This window comes from Rhipicephalus microplus, chromosome 4 (genome assembly GCF_043290135.1).
Source record: "Rhipicephalus microplus isolate Deutch F79 chromosome 4, USDA_Rmic, whole genome shotgun sequence".
Taxonomy (NCBI): Eukaryota; Metazoa; Arthropoda; class Arachnida; order Ixodida; family Ixodidae; genus Rhipicephalus; species Rhipicephalus microplus.
The window spans coordinates 97,297,441-97,312,604 of NC_134703.1; the positions used below are offsets into that span (position 1 = coordinate 97,297,441).

Genomic DNA, 15,164 nt, shown 5'->3' on the forward strand with positions numbered 1-15,164 from the left:
ATCAATGCCAACGCTGCCGCTGTTTCGGTTGCCACAGCAGAGCGCAAGTGCACTTTCCACCCTCGCGGCCAGACTAGGCTCTTGTCTCCAGCAAGGTTCCACCACTAAGCCCCTTGGAAGACATGAGTCTTCGCGTCCTTTGTGACCGACAGACAGCTGTCGTTCTGCCAATTCAGAGGTACCACTTCCGTCTTCCCGTGGGATCACCGTCAGTGGGGTGGGTAGCAATACGAAGGTATTCGGCGAACGCACCATGTTTTAACCCAACAACATTCCTCTCTGGTCCTAGGGAATACATTGATCATACTTCGGTATGGGAAGCATAACGTCTCGTTAATCCTTATACAGATGCTTCCGCGGTATGTTACTCAGGTATTCCATAGAGGATTACACGTTCAAGAACTGAACAGCCCAGACAGTTTCTTTTAGAGACCCTCGCACTCTGCCATGTCACCGTCGTGGCAAAACAATGAATCCTCGTATTTCATCACAGAGCGTTACTTGAAGCACTGTCAACAAGAGTGGGTTCTTTCGGTACTGTAAGTAAACAAATCTTGACAGAATCTGCCGTGTAAACAAATGGGCTAAACTTAACCCACCATTTTTAAGAGATCTAAACAAGTTAGTGCAACTTTTTCACTTCCAACTCAATCCCCACATAAAAAATTGCAAGAACTCTGTGTAATTTCTGTATGTTAACTAATAACATACGCAACGCATGCAGCACGTAAAATATTTTTGCAACGGCGATGAAATTGCGGACCGTTGCTTAGCCAAACATGAAAAAATTTCGACCTCCCCCCTTCAGTGTGTTCTCTTGGACCTCGTCAGTTTCCGTATTCCAGGCATCAGTTGCATCTCGATAGTATTCAAGTGCAACCCCAAGGTATTTTGCCGGCGTCAATGTCCACTGTACTTTTACAAACCTACTGGGCAGATCGTTCCATCTTCCAATCCAGAAACTCTGAAATTTATAAATATTGCTAGCGCTTCTTGTCATCTTACATAGCGCTTCTCGACCGTGGTTTTCACAATTCCTTTATCACGACAGAACAACGCGGTGTCGTCAGCGTACGTAAGTATTTTCACTTCTGAGGACTGAAGTGTGATACAGATACCATGTTGTTGCTGTTCACCTTTCTTATAGCGGCTGTATATCTTCATATACTTGGAGCGACTATGTAGAGCTACTATGTAACATCTAGATAAAAAAAATCTCATGTTAGTTGCGTGCTGCATAAAATGCCGTTAACGGTTATATTTCAATTCTTTTTAACTCCTTCTTGAAGGTCCAAGAGCCAAAAGCGTACCGTAGAGCACCATTTTTATGAAATAATGACGTTAAACAGCTTTTTACACCATGATCTAGGAAGCTAATTTTACCTAAACGGACACTAGAAGCAGACCCACTCAGGTTTGCTCAGACTTAGGTCAAGGCGTGAATGTGAGTGTGCCCGGCTGATCGATATGTCAGTGACTGTGTGTCCGAATGAGTCCAAATGAGAAAAAGGTTAGTGAGTTTTAGTACAAGTAAGTCTGGTCGATAAAAAACTTTGGCGAGCGTCAGTTCAAAGGAACCTCAATGTATGAATACGAAACCTTATTTAAAGTCTTCAGGTATATGACTCAACGCGCAGCGGGCCACCCTCGCGTTGGCAGAGTCAGGTCAAGGCCGAACGCAACATCACGGGCCCTCTGAATTGCCCACAGTTGATCCCCGAACATCGGGGCTCTTGATAGCGGATACCCACTTTTCTTCAATTGATGGGTTCGTGCCCCGAAACGGGGGGCAATGCTAGAGAATGCGGTCTAGGCTAGCGAATTCGTTGCAGTGCCTGCAAGAACCCCGAGATAAAATTATGGTGGGTCTGAGTGAGCTCCAATTTTTCAGTTGACCTATGCCAACAAGCCCACCTTTCAATATTTTACATTTTCATTAGCTTAGCCGTAATTTCTTTCGGGAAGGAAAGGGGTTCAACTACGGTTTATGTATGTTCGTGCGTGTGTTTGTACGTGTGCGTGTATATATATGAAAGCAAAATTGAAAAAAAAAATATTTTGGGAGAGAGAGCTTGAACCTGCGGCCCCTTGTCTGCACCTCTGGAATCCTCTGTGGCACGCACGCCTACAAAATGTGCCAAAATGTTGCGACACGCCGTGCGCCATAGCACCCCAACAGGACGAAGGAGAAGAAGCACTGGCAGCTGCTATCACCTTAACCCGAAGCTGTACGTTCTTACTACACCAATCACAGCATATATAGCACTTTCCATCGCATAATCAACTTGGTGCTATCACGCACGTCACTACGCAGACAGGAAGGACCCGGAGAAGAGAAGGGATTGTTGCTCATAATTTGTGGCGCACCCGCGGCTTGTAGCATTGCCATGCGTGGAACTGTTGATCGGGGCGGCATTGTGCACACGATGAGCTTGTTTGGTCTAAATGCTTCAGAAATATAATGTGGGTGGTTTAGAGGCCCTTAAATGTGTGTTAGGAATGGCGGAAACAAAGTGCTTGTATACGCCATTTGATGTCACGAAATGCTTGTTTTGTAGATCGCCATAAGTGCACGCTTTCCTTGCGATGTGTCCGATAAGCTCAAATGTACTACATAATACATTTGCAAATTAAACTGCTCGCATTTTCACCTCAGGCGTAGAGACGTGGCGGCGGCTCCAAACCAAGCAAGTAAACAAAGTGACGCCACCTTGTTCGAGTATCGACCTCTTGGCGACGCTGAGGAAACGGCGGCCTCCGGAGCTCGTCATGTTCTGCACGAGCAAGTCCTGGCCGCGACCACGAATGAAGCTCTCCTTGAAAAGCAACCCCATCTGCAGGTATCTCTCCAGAAGGTTCCGTGGGCTCGCGCTGGCGTACACGTTGGCATACTCCATGCGCAAGTGCTTCGCTGCAATGCAGTGAGCTTTTCAGAGTTTTTGCCCAAATAAACTATGTATGCATAAAGAGACACAAAAAAGCAACAAATAAAAAGCATTTTCTTGTTTTAGTTAGTTACTACTGCATGATACTAAAAACGCAGTGCTTGCGGCGAGAAGAAGCTTGGTAGGCGAGAAAATGCGATAAAATAAAAGCTGGTTGCGAGTTCGCTTCAAAACTATCACACGAGTAGTCGAGATGTCATAGAAAATGACGGTGTCTATACTACAGCATACGCATAGGAGGTATTCACGTGACGTCATCCGCAAGGGGCGACAGCACGGCTGCCGCCATACTTGTGGTCTCACACGCGAACATCGTAGGCGGAACACAACAGAATTCTCATCGGCACGTGTTATAACAATATTTTTTCGTTTGAAAAACGGCTTAGTGAGGTGCAGCAGTTCCAAACATCACGCTTTGATATGCCGAATCATTGAAGCACCGTGTGTATGGTGGCGCACTCGCTGGCGCCGCCTGGCGAATGAGGTTAGCGATTACCCCCTACATTGTTTTACCCTTTCGGTAGAATTGAAACAAATTGCCTTTATAGGGCGCCAGATAACTAAAGATCACCAAATTACAAAGCTGATTTGTCGCGTATTTGTAAATCGCTCCTTCAACGTCACTGAAGCCGCCTCTCCAACCACACGAACACACCTGGTAAGCGAGAACACACACATGAGGAAAATGCGCGTGGTGACAATGTGCACCTTGAGATTTCCGAACCAATAACCAAGATGTCATAGATTCTGGTGGACGTCTACTATGGCCTACAGAGTTCCTGATTGCGAAAAACGCAGTAGGTTGACCTCGAAAGAGGGCATGGGCTTAGCATACCAAGTTTCAGAAAATTTTATTGAGCGAATGCAGCCAAAATACGAAAAATAAACTTCGAAATCTTTCACATCACACATAAATATTTCAATGCGAGGTTTAAAAAAACAATGGCGTTGACTTTTTTAATAACAAGCTTATGACGGGGTAATTAACAACACTAGAGCCATCAGGGTAAAATTTGTCCATATAAACTATCCTTTTACATTAGTGTCCCTTTAAGATGCAAAGCCCCGGGACATTTAATTGAGCGAAAGTTGCTAAAATAGTGAAAAGCACTTCGAAATTCGTGACTTCACCATCGAAGATTTCGCCGGGAAATTTGAAAGTGATACACTTGACATCGACTTCTTCATAGATAAAGTTACGGTGATGAAGACAATGACCTGAGCTTTAGAAAATCAAGTTCTCGACCTAAATATTGAATAGCGTAAAATCTTACGTCACAGAGAACTGGACACATAGACGCAGTGGCAAGCACAGTAAGAGCAAAATGGCCAAACAAAATGGCCGCGGAATTCGCCTTGAGTGCGTCTTTATCACCATAAGGCGACAACAGAGATGAAATACATATAGTTTTCTTACCGGAATATTTTGAAATCATTCTTGCAATTCGGCTGACTGAGGTTGACATTTACTATCTCAAATGAACAACAATCCTCAATTTCGCAATAGGTGCAAGTGAGACTATACCATCTTTAAGGCGTATTTCAACAGAAGTTGGGGCACAAAAGCCATTATCGAAGCTTAGTGGTTAAAATTTATAGCAAACTTAAATATATTATGCATTTATGTTTGCTTTTGTTTCGTTCTTTTGTCGGAATGACCTGCTGCTCGTCAGCGACTGTGTGAAAATCATCATGCCAGCGAGCTTCTGCAAAAATGCAAGGTGACAGCGTTACCCCATCTTTTTTTCTTTTTTTTAACCTTCATAAGTCGCCGAATCTTCTCCAGTCAGTAAAAGGGAGCTTTTTACCATATCAGAGGTCCCTTAATGTAAAGCAGCTTCAATTGTTGTAGAGACGTAGCGTCTCTATATTAAAATGAGCGTTAGGCTCCTGGTATCACCGTTTACAAAACAAGAATTTCGGCAAAGTCGTACCTATTGCGTCCATTTCGGAAGACGGGAAAGTAATGCACATCAGTAACTGCGCGTTCTCTCTTCCGCTCTCGGGAAAGTTGTAGCGGCCGTTGCCGATGTTTTCCATGAACCGGGGAACGCTGTGTAGCAGCCACGCTCCTGTACCGCTGTCGAAAAGCACTACTCCTGTAGAGAATAGACAGGAATGAAAATTCTCAAAAGAAACGGTATGAATTCCCGATATGAACAAAATTCACTGAACACGTGAAAGCATCGCTCAAGCCTTGACTTCTAAATGATGTGTAACAAAAAGCATCATGTAGCACTGGAAAGAATGAACTAAAGTCGAGTGCCTTTGGCCAAGAGAAAAATCTCTCAAACGCTTTCGAAACCTCGTGCGCTGATCACGCATTCGGACAGCGGACAACTGGTCTTAGAGACAGACTCCTTTCTTGTCCTTGTCTTGCTCTTTTTTTTGACATTCCAATTTAATCAACTTTTATCCCCTTCCCCCGCACATGGTCGCTAGCCTGCCTAAATGCTAGCCATCTTCCCTGTCCTCCTGCTTATTCCTTTTTCCCTTTGTTCTTTTTAAGCAGTATCGTATGTTTAATACCCAAAAGAATATGTCTATTATTAGAGAATATGACAGTATATGTTCAAGTACTGTCACCAACTAGCCCAGCTTTCAGTCCTGTTGTAATTGAGGACCGTGTGTTGATGCGCTTTCTCGCTAGAACGAAGTAAAAAAAGTATATTTTTGTGATTATTGCATTTTACGTCGATAGGGCTTTACATAGATGTCAGGCATTAGAGTTCAGCTTAAGCTAGCTTCTTCGATTTTAAGTCAATGCACCTAGAAGCATATTTGCTATGAAATGGGGTGACATCTCTGTCGCGCAAACATCGAGCACTAGAAACTAGGCATGGTATGACAGAAAGCCGAGTGGGTAAGTCTACGGCAAAAAAGTGAATGTGTGAACACGGACACAAAAGAAACGAAAGAACCAACATAAACACAGAAACGACATAAAACAAACACCACTTGCGTTGACTAGTTCTACATTGATGTGGCCGTTTTTGCAGGCCCCCTTTGTTTCGTAATCAAGTACTAGACCAGCGTGCTAGACAGGGGCGTAGCGAAAATTTCTTTTCGGGGGTGTTGCGACTCCAGGTCTCACAGGTCTCATTCTGGTAGCGGGCCCCCGTCCTCGAATCCATCGTCCAACCAGCCAGCTGAAGCACTCGTAGGAACGACAAAAATTTATTCACATGGTTAGTAACTGATAAGTCGAAAGGAGATGATCAAGTGATCAAGAGTTCGTTGGAGACTGCAAACTGCAGAACTGAACAAGAACTGAAAGTATACAAAAGGTCTTGCGCTTATATAGCGCCGCGTTGCGAATGCTGGCGCATTGTCCGCAGCTTCAGAAAATACGGCACTCAGAGGCCTAAGTGCTCCACCCACGAATGCGAGGAAAGACAACACATAGTGCTCATGGGAAGGGCACAGCCTAAATTATGCCCAAATATAGTCCCGAACGCACCACACCAACGTATTGCACACGTCCCCAAGATTTTGCGCACTTCCAATGATCCTATATGATCTGGGTTTCCGAGAAATCTCTCGGCAAGTGGGGTGATGTTCTAAAGACCAGCTCCTGGTACACGCGCTTAGCTTGCCTGTCTACATTCGGATGGGACAATGCAGTGACCTGACAGCTTATTGTCAAACATTTCACTTGATTTAGCTGATGCTATGGAGAGAGGGCGAATGAAGAGTGGTCGACTAATCCCTCGTCGTTTGCCAGAAGTTGCTGCTTAACAGCTGCAAATATTCGGAACTTCGCTTCTCCACGAAAGGTGCGGCTGCAACCAGTTTGGTTTTAGCTTCCAGCCCAAACAGCAAATACAACGCTGGTTCGTGTCTCTCCAAATCCACGCCTGCCTCGAAAATTGCCCAGTTACCTCTTTGTTTGTCTGAAAATCCTTGTATGAAGTCGAGTTCCCAATATTATTTCCTAGCTCGTACGTTTTTTTAGCGTCGAACTGGTCCTGGGACACTCTTGTTCACGCTTTACAAAGAGGAAATCAGCCCGTCTCGACGGCACATTCTTGCTTTGAATGCGTCCGAAACTTTCCATAGGGTTACAGCAACGGAAATAATTTCAATACTGATGACGGTCATAACAAGGTTGATTTAGCCATACATCATGTGTGTTCGTGCAAACTTTTGTATTTGTGCGTTTATATATGCGCGAACAAAATTGAAAATTTTCAGGAAAGAGGGGTTCAATTTCTGAAACCCCCCTCGTTTACGCCCCTGGTTTGTGGCTAACTCGTCAAAGACTGACTTCTTGAGCCAAAATCAACTGCGTTAAATATGGAATTGAGTACGAAAGTTATTCTATTGCAGTTTCGAATGTCTGCATAATTTTCAGGCTTTACTAAACTTCGAGAAGTACATAAAACTGGTCCTATCTACACGATTGCAACGCCAATTTACATAAATGTGTCAGTTATAGGGATTAGTTTGGGAGTTTATGTTGACAACGTCACAGGCGCTAAAATGCCAGCTAAAATATATAACACACCTTTGCAGTGACCATTCCGAGTCCCATTGTAACCTGGAGGAGTCTGGTCGTTGTACACCACGTACAGAACGTCCTGCAGATGTACGTACCTTGATTGGTCACAGCAAAATACAAGCAGAAGCATGGAATTGATGCGTTCTAACGTATGTATTCTTTCTTACAGTAGGATATTCTAACACAATTAGTTTTATAAAACCTTGATGCTTTGTTTACTTTTCCATTTAGGTGATTCGCAAAACGTTGGAAATTAAAGAAAGGAATTCACACAGCGAATAATACGCACGTGTTCTGTGATATTTACGGTGTGTGGTTAGCGCTACTTCACAGCCTAACCTGTGTTTTGCGAAACAGCTTTAGGTTAGGCAAAATCGGAGGGTACACCGGCCGGGAATGTTGGCAGTTTGAGGCTTTTCTACCGACTATACGACAGTTGTTTCAGTCTACCTGAAAAACCTATCACTGTATGACATCCTATCGATTGTTATTGCGAATCAGGGTCGTGAAATTAATGGCTCCACAAATTGTTATGATCACACAAATATTACAGAAAAAATCTCACAATTGCATTTCCCGCAGTAAGCACAAAAGGAGGTGGTTTGCCTTCTGACGAGGTCCTGCTCGCGCTGGGCGTAACAGCGGTAGTGCTAAATAGGCATTCACAATTGAAAAGAACATTGTACATACAATAAAAAAGTTATTAGATATAATATAGATATTCACAAAAGCAGCCATCAGCTTGACAACAGAGCTCTGCACCAGAAGATGCCCAGAACAACAAGTAATACTATTTGACACAGTTTCAGCAGTAGCTACAAGATTTGCAAACAGATGACATTCTGTCATGACTGGGCAATAATAGTTCCTTTCTGCAAATAAATGTCTACATAGCGGACAGATCAAGTGGTTATGCTGCATGAAGTACGCTTAATCCACTGACTCCTTATCTTTAAACCTCCTCTATAACTACTTCCACGCTCTATTCCACATTTCCGCTTGTTATGTGTATTCGGTTTAAAGACACTGAAAATGAAGTCGAGTGAAATAATGCAAGTGGACGAATAAAAATAGGCGTTTACCTGTGGTGGACGTAGAAGAGGATTGAGCGTGTACGCTACTGGGTTGTCCTCGTCGTAGACGTTCTGGTTCGACAGCGTCCACGTCTGCGCCGTCTTGGGCGTGTTAGAGTCTACGTACACAAACTCACCGCCCTTGGGCGTCAGGAAGTTCTCTCTGGACGCCTGCATCTTGGGAAGCTTGTACATGACGAACCTTGAATGCGTTGTTAAAGAACAAAAAGCTTGTATAAAGTTCTGTATTCACCAATGTAGGGGCTTGTTTTAGTCATATATAAAGCTTATTTTTCTTTTAAAAGTGAGGTTCCTAATAAAAGGATTACGTCCTGATTTCGCGTAAAATTCTAGTTGATTCATTTAGCATTCCTAACTGGCAGTTCACACCGAGCTATATTCATATTTGCGAATCAAAGTACTCTAACCACTCGAAATGTGTCAACATGGTAGTAACGTGTTTCAGAAATCACCGTTAGCCGTTCTGGTGTAAAATATTAAAAAACAAAAGTACCATACCAATGATAAAATACTCCGAATTTTGAATGCAAATAATGCATGCACTTTTATAATAAAACAACCTAATCGGCCTTGCAATTATGCATTCCAGCTTGTTAAATATTTAAACTTTATGTAAAAAAACCTGGGGTCATAGCAGCCTGCTTCCATTGAAAAATTATGCTTCTGAGGCCCCTCAGCTTCCTCGGGCGCATAGCTGTTGCAGACCAAGTATGGGCTTTTCGGTTGTTTTTTTTGTACTTTGCCACTTAAAACCAGTTTAACCAACACACAGAGAGTGTTACGTATTTTTGTGCGAATGTGCCACTTTTTCAATGCATTACTTTTAGGGACTTTTTTTTGGTAGCCACGCCCAAATGAATTTTCAGCATTCCAAACCCGTCTTCTTCTCGAACCTCCTTACTAGTATTTCATTGTGAAAGTCAGCATCTGAATTTTTTCAAAGCATGTTAGTGCCTGATTAGTTTCTTTATTCGAGTTCATGAAAAGAGGGTAAGTGTACATTCACTTAACGAAGTAGCATATTGCATACTGCCCTAGCTGATACAGGTTTTTTATATTATTTCAAGTGTGTAATTGCAAAGACTCAATGAGAAGCTTCGAAACTTTTAACGCTTTTCTCCCTGCCTTTCCCTCATTTTATTCTCTCTCTTTAACGCTTTTAGAACTCACGTCATATTTTGTCAATAAATATATAAGATATTCTCGTCAAGTTACAAAAAGATGGGGTTTTATTTCATTTCAAAAAGGGTGTTTTTTCGGTACGCCTGCAGGAATCGCTTAAACAATAACACACTTAAGACGAATGCCTGTGCAGACAGCTCAAGATCAATAACCTAAATGTATGCGTGAGTGCATAATTACGGATTAATTTTGACCACTCCAAGAAAGCAGCGGTAGTTGCGGAAAAGGAAGACGCATGACCGCAAGCCTGACACTACGACGTTGTTTTACGTTGAAAATAGTATGAAGTTGGGCGTGTTGGTAAAACATAACTAATGACGTAACGCGTAAAAACTGAGACACGGGATCAGTTAATTAGTTATTTACGTTGAAGCCCTAGCTGAACAAAATATGTTAATGTGCAAAACATTTTCTAATTAGCGACAATTCGTAATTCAAGAAGGAAAAAATTAAATTAAACGATAAAAGTATTCATTTATTTATTTGTACAGCGTTTTCTTTGCATGAGAAAACATATACAAAGCGACGACTAATACAGCATGATTGTCAGAAAAAGAAAAGCATGTTGATGAGCCAACCGAAGAATTAATCTGAGGGGAAGCGAGTAGACTCATCACTAAACGGTAATTACGGGACTTCGACGCCGTAGATCCGTGATTGCGTAGAAGAAACTCACCAATCGACATTCCTTCCCGATTGGTCCTTGCACCTTATCGAGCCGGGCGTTGTCGCTTCAAACCAAGGCACGCTCAACGCAAAAAACACAAACACGGACGTCCATTCCAACCACATCGTGAATGAGCCTGGCTATGGTCCAAGGGACTGTGGTTATTTTGTTTAACCGAAGTCTAAGATGACGGCACGAAGCTCTCCAGTATGAGACAGCTAGTGAGCTTTTGGAAGGGAATTGCGCCTGCTTGCCGACTGAGTGAAAGAAAAAAAGAGTGAAGACGGCCCTCCGTGTGTGCCGAGGTCGCAAGAAAAGTGCCTCAGGCCGAGAGTGTCAAGGTCGAGCACGACGCAACAACAAACCACGGACGTCTCTTCCGCGAAAACCCGCCGTTGTGGCGTAACCCTCCACTCAGCGCGGTACGCCGAGAAACGCTCACAAAGGCTCAATTCCCAAGATCATTGGGTGTGAGCGGAAGCGTTGATCTCACACTGCCCAATTAACGTCTCACACTATCCTTCAGCGACAGACTGGGCGCCCCTCTCGGCCGAGATACCATGTGCACATTGAAAGTACAACAAGCCAAACAGGAAACGACACATGTTCGTTATCGACAGCAAGCATAAAGATACATTTAGGGCTATAGCTCTCTTCAAAGTATATTTGAGTTTTCCCTAGCTGCAATCGCATAAGTACGAGCGACTGAAAACTTATCGCTTGCTTTCATCCAGAAAAGAAAACCTTGAAGCAGGAAACTCTCTCTCAGTCTCCTAGAGAAAGTGGCAAGGGTGAGTCACTGACCTTGCCGAAGGCCTGAAGTTTTTGGCGCACGATGGCATGTGTCGTTGAATACAAAGACTGAAACTCGCACACGCATACGATGCCATTGTAGCTTTAAGGAAGGCTCGAGCTTTTTTTTCTCTCTAAGAATGTGCTGTCATTTTCGCATCCCCGTCAAGCTACCTCGCTCTTTAGTCTTACTGTACCATCGTCGTAAATATAGCCTACAAGAAGCGTCGTTCTAACAGAACTTTAAGGCAGTTGAACTACGGAAGTAAGAACTACATTGAAAACCGTTATATAATGGCTGCACACCTAATAAGCTACGCTTCAGGTTTTATTATCGCCTAAAAAGGTTTAGCTCTTTCATGGCAAGCGTCAGTGAAAGCAAACTGCCGCCGAATTCTGACGCCGTATGTATAGTGCCTAGAATATACTGAAGTATATTCTAGGCAGTATAACATAAGCGTCCCAGCTTGGTTAAAGGATTGGATTGACAGGAAGTTGTCACTCCCTTCTTGGCTTGCTGCTTTTTTTTATTCTAATATGTATATCTCTCTTATTACTATATTTGTTTGAATAGAGTGCAGACACGAGTTGCTTCTGGTTAGTTCTTGTCCCTTTTTATTCAGTAGCATGATCTACTTACACGGCAAAGAACACTCCAGATTGTTAACATTCTCAGTTTTCCTTTATCACCCCAGCATGTATTTTGACACACCCCTCCGTTCGGAGAGCGTATTGAACATCTAGCCCCATGAAAGAAAAGCTTCAGAAATACCTGACTGCTAAGGTACCAAGGTACGGGGGATTTGTAGAACTTTTTCCATAAATTTCTGATTTAATTTTGTTGCACCAAGGGCTCGCGGTGGTACATCGACTGAGAAACACTACAGGTCAACATGGGAAGCGTGTTAAAAAATGTAAGTTCAACTGAATGCCCGGAACCCCTACATTCGAACACGTAATGAAAAAAGAATTCCCATTGGTATATCAAGAACGCCTAAGAAATTTTGGGGGTTGCGAAGCATGTAGGGACGATGATCATGTCGAGCAATATGTTTTCACAAGAACAGTATAGAAACAGGTGCAAGTGTCGGAAGCCCTCGAGGAAGTCTATGCTAGCACTGCTTCGTTGTTTCTACTGTGCAGACAGACGCGCAGACCTCCACACTTTGCCACCTTCTAGCCATACAGCGTAAATTTTATTCGGGGATTTGCGTCTCTAACAACGATATGGTTATGAGAGACGCCGTAGTAAAGGGCTCCGGGAATTTTGACCACCTGCAGTGTACTGTGCACTGACATGGCACCGTACACGGGCCTCTACCATGTCGCCTCTATCGAAGTGCATTGGCGCGGCTGGAATCGAACCCGCTGCCTTTCAGTCTGCAGCCCAGTACCGTGCACCAGGGCGGACTATATGTAGCTTCGCTGCGAATAACCGCTTTTTTCATGCAGAGCCTCAGAGCCCTGCAAGTGTTACTAGAAGACCTGTACTCGTACGCGTTTACTATCCTTGATTTTCAGGTGGGCTGTCGTAAGCGACCTCTTTGTAACGGATGACCAATAGAAAATATTGGCACCTGGCGCTCGCAACAGTTGTTTCGAACGCGGTGCAATCAAGCTACGCATTCGTGTGATTGTGTCATATAAGGACGTGTGCTGGGCGGTTGCCTGAACGACGTGATGTTCAAGCCCACAATTAAAGACCGCACTTGTTCTCCAAGTTATTATGTAAAAGAAAGGAAAAGAAAGGTGCCGCCTGTAATTCTCTTATCATTGCGATGACACCTCAACAGGACGGCACAAGGTTAAGGGGAGTGGGATTAAAAGTGGACTTGTTTATATAGCCTATAATGTGAACTTGACGTGCTTTCGAGCCGTGGGACCAAAAAAATCAAAAAGAAAAATAATGCAAAACAGTTGTGCTTAACAAGCTTTATGTCACGTCATATATTACCCGATAAAATGAGAGAACACTGCATTTGTGAGAGATATAAAAAAGACCATTTCGTTTGATAAAAGTAAACATGATTAACGCATGCATACACAGCTGTCAGGAAATCACCTTCTATGTGTGCTATATATCGAACATTTAGAGACAGCAGCGTACAGCTGCCATATATTTTTTCCTGTTTCCTTCTTACACCAATAAAACGGTAGAAAAAGGCACAACTTGTTCATTCCCAAACTTCACCCATCCCGGTGAAGCCAATGCAATGGCGCATAGCACCCGCTGAGCTCTCGTGCATACAAGGAAAATATTGGGGAATGTTTTATAATGTCCTCCGCTTGTGCGCGCCAGATTTATCATATGATCGCAAAGTACACCATACGCGAGAAACCAGTTTACACATTTAAGGGGATTTCAGCGTGTCTATAACTAAGAACGTTTTCGTGGATCAACACGCTCATATTATTGTACATATCCAAAGGCCTAAAACAGCCATGAAAACCATGAAAACCATGAAAAATAGAGTTTACTGTGAAAAATATATTGAGGCGTTGGTTGAAGAATTGACGCTAGTTTCGGCAGCCTGTAGGAAGCAAGGCTCAGCGTCAGGTGAAGGTAAAGCGGCAAATAAGGAAGATAACAGAAAAAATGGAATACAACATATCATCTTGAAAACTAATCTATGAACGGAGTTCTTGCACTACGCAGCCTTACACCATCCATCTGGTACATATATACTAAAGCTGAGAGTTGGACTGCTTGGCTCAGCAGAATTTCAATATTTCGCCATGCATGGACGAGGACGAAAAAGAGGAGACTCAACGCTAGTTGTCTGCGTGTCTGCTCTTTGTTTGTCTTCATTACATGAGCTGTGATACAATGATATTGGTATATCAATGCCTTCAGACATATTCTTGTTATTCACTAATTAACATAAATATTAAATTATGCATGTATGTATACTGTGGTTGCTGTCGATATTTTAATTTAAACTGACCTAAAATTCAAAAACGTTGTCGTCAGCGAGTCCCAGTTATCATTTAGCATGCTGTCGCAAGGGCCACTGGTGTTTCAATAATCCATAACACTCTTAGCTCCCAAAGGGTGTATAAGGTAAAAAGTTACACTTTCAAGAATATTTGAGGGAGGAGAACATCTTTATTCCCATTTTTTGCAAGTTCTGGTAAGAAAAAAGGAATTTTTCCTGCTTGAAATTGCTTGAAGGATGCAAGGGGTGGTTTACGGCGTAGCGGGCCACTGCTGAATAACTTTCAATCGGTTCTTCGTCACAAGTCAATTAAAACAAAATTTAGGAATAAGCAACACACATACTGTCGTTTGCACCGTCATGTAGGCCTAACGTCTACTAATACTCTTAAATAAAGCAAAACTACAATTAGCGGACACATTCGTAGTGAGATCGCTTTGTAGACGCTACTCACTGATTGAAATACGACCTCTATGTTGTATAGCTAGGCTTTTACAAATGAAGGCAAACGACACATCTTTCACTCAATCAGTCATACAGCACCGAACTCAGTACACATTTCAGTACTGAAAACTATAAAGCAAGCACCATGACCGCATGTTTGATTATAAGATACCAGTGAACAACGGGAACATCCTCGTATACGCGTTATCCGTAAAGATTACGTTTCAGCTGCTTTGGACTTCAAATGACGTCAAACGGGCCCTTCTCTTCACGTGTGCTTTCCGCTTTTACATACAGCACCCTATTCAGTCCTTTCTAAGATTGTCATGGGCAGTCCACAAAAATTAAATACGCCAGGAGAACATTGTGTACACAATGCTAAATTATTCTTGCTGAAAGTAATCACGCTGTACCACAGGGACCACAAAGCGACTATAACCACAATTGTTCTAAATTATTTATGAAAAACGCACTCCCCCGTCTCACCCGCATCAGCATGTGTGATGCTTGATGCAGCTTCCCAGGACACTGCAAGATTAAGTCTAGTTCGCCTCCTTACCTTTCTGATATTCTTTCTTTCTTCTTTTGACATTCATGTAGTGT

The 15,164-nt window shown here is 43.0% G+C and overlaps 1 protein-coding gene across 1 annotated transcript in view; it reads right to left on the reverse strand.

Annotated features, from left to right (window-relative positions):
* The window catches only part of LOC142814506 (deoxyribonuclease-2-alpha-like), a 37,178-nt gene extending 26,526 nt beyond the window's left edge, over positions 1-10,652 (reverse strand). The window contains exons 1-5 of the mRNA XM_075893319.1: positions 10,399-10,652; positions 8,529-8,721; positions 7,453-7,525; positions 4,880-5,044; positions 2,711-2,911 (exon numbers count right to left, since the gene is read on the reverse strand). Of these exons, the coding sequence (XP_075749434.1) occupies positions 2,711-2,911; positions 4,880-5,044; positions 7,453-7,525; positions 8,529-8,721; positions 10,399-10,514 (748 nt within the window). The 5' untranslated portion in view covers positions 10,515-10,652. The remainder of the gene's footprint in view (positions 1-2,710; positions 2,912-4,879; positions 5,045-7,452; positions 7,526-8,528; positions 8,722-10,398) is intronic.
* Between the last annotated feature and the right edge of the window lie 4,512 nt (positions 10,653-15,164).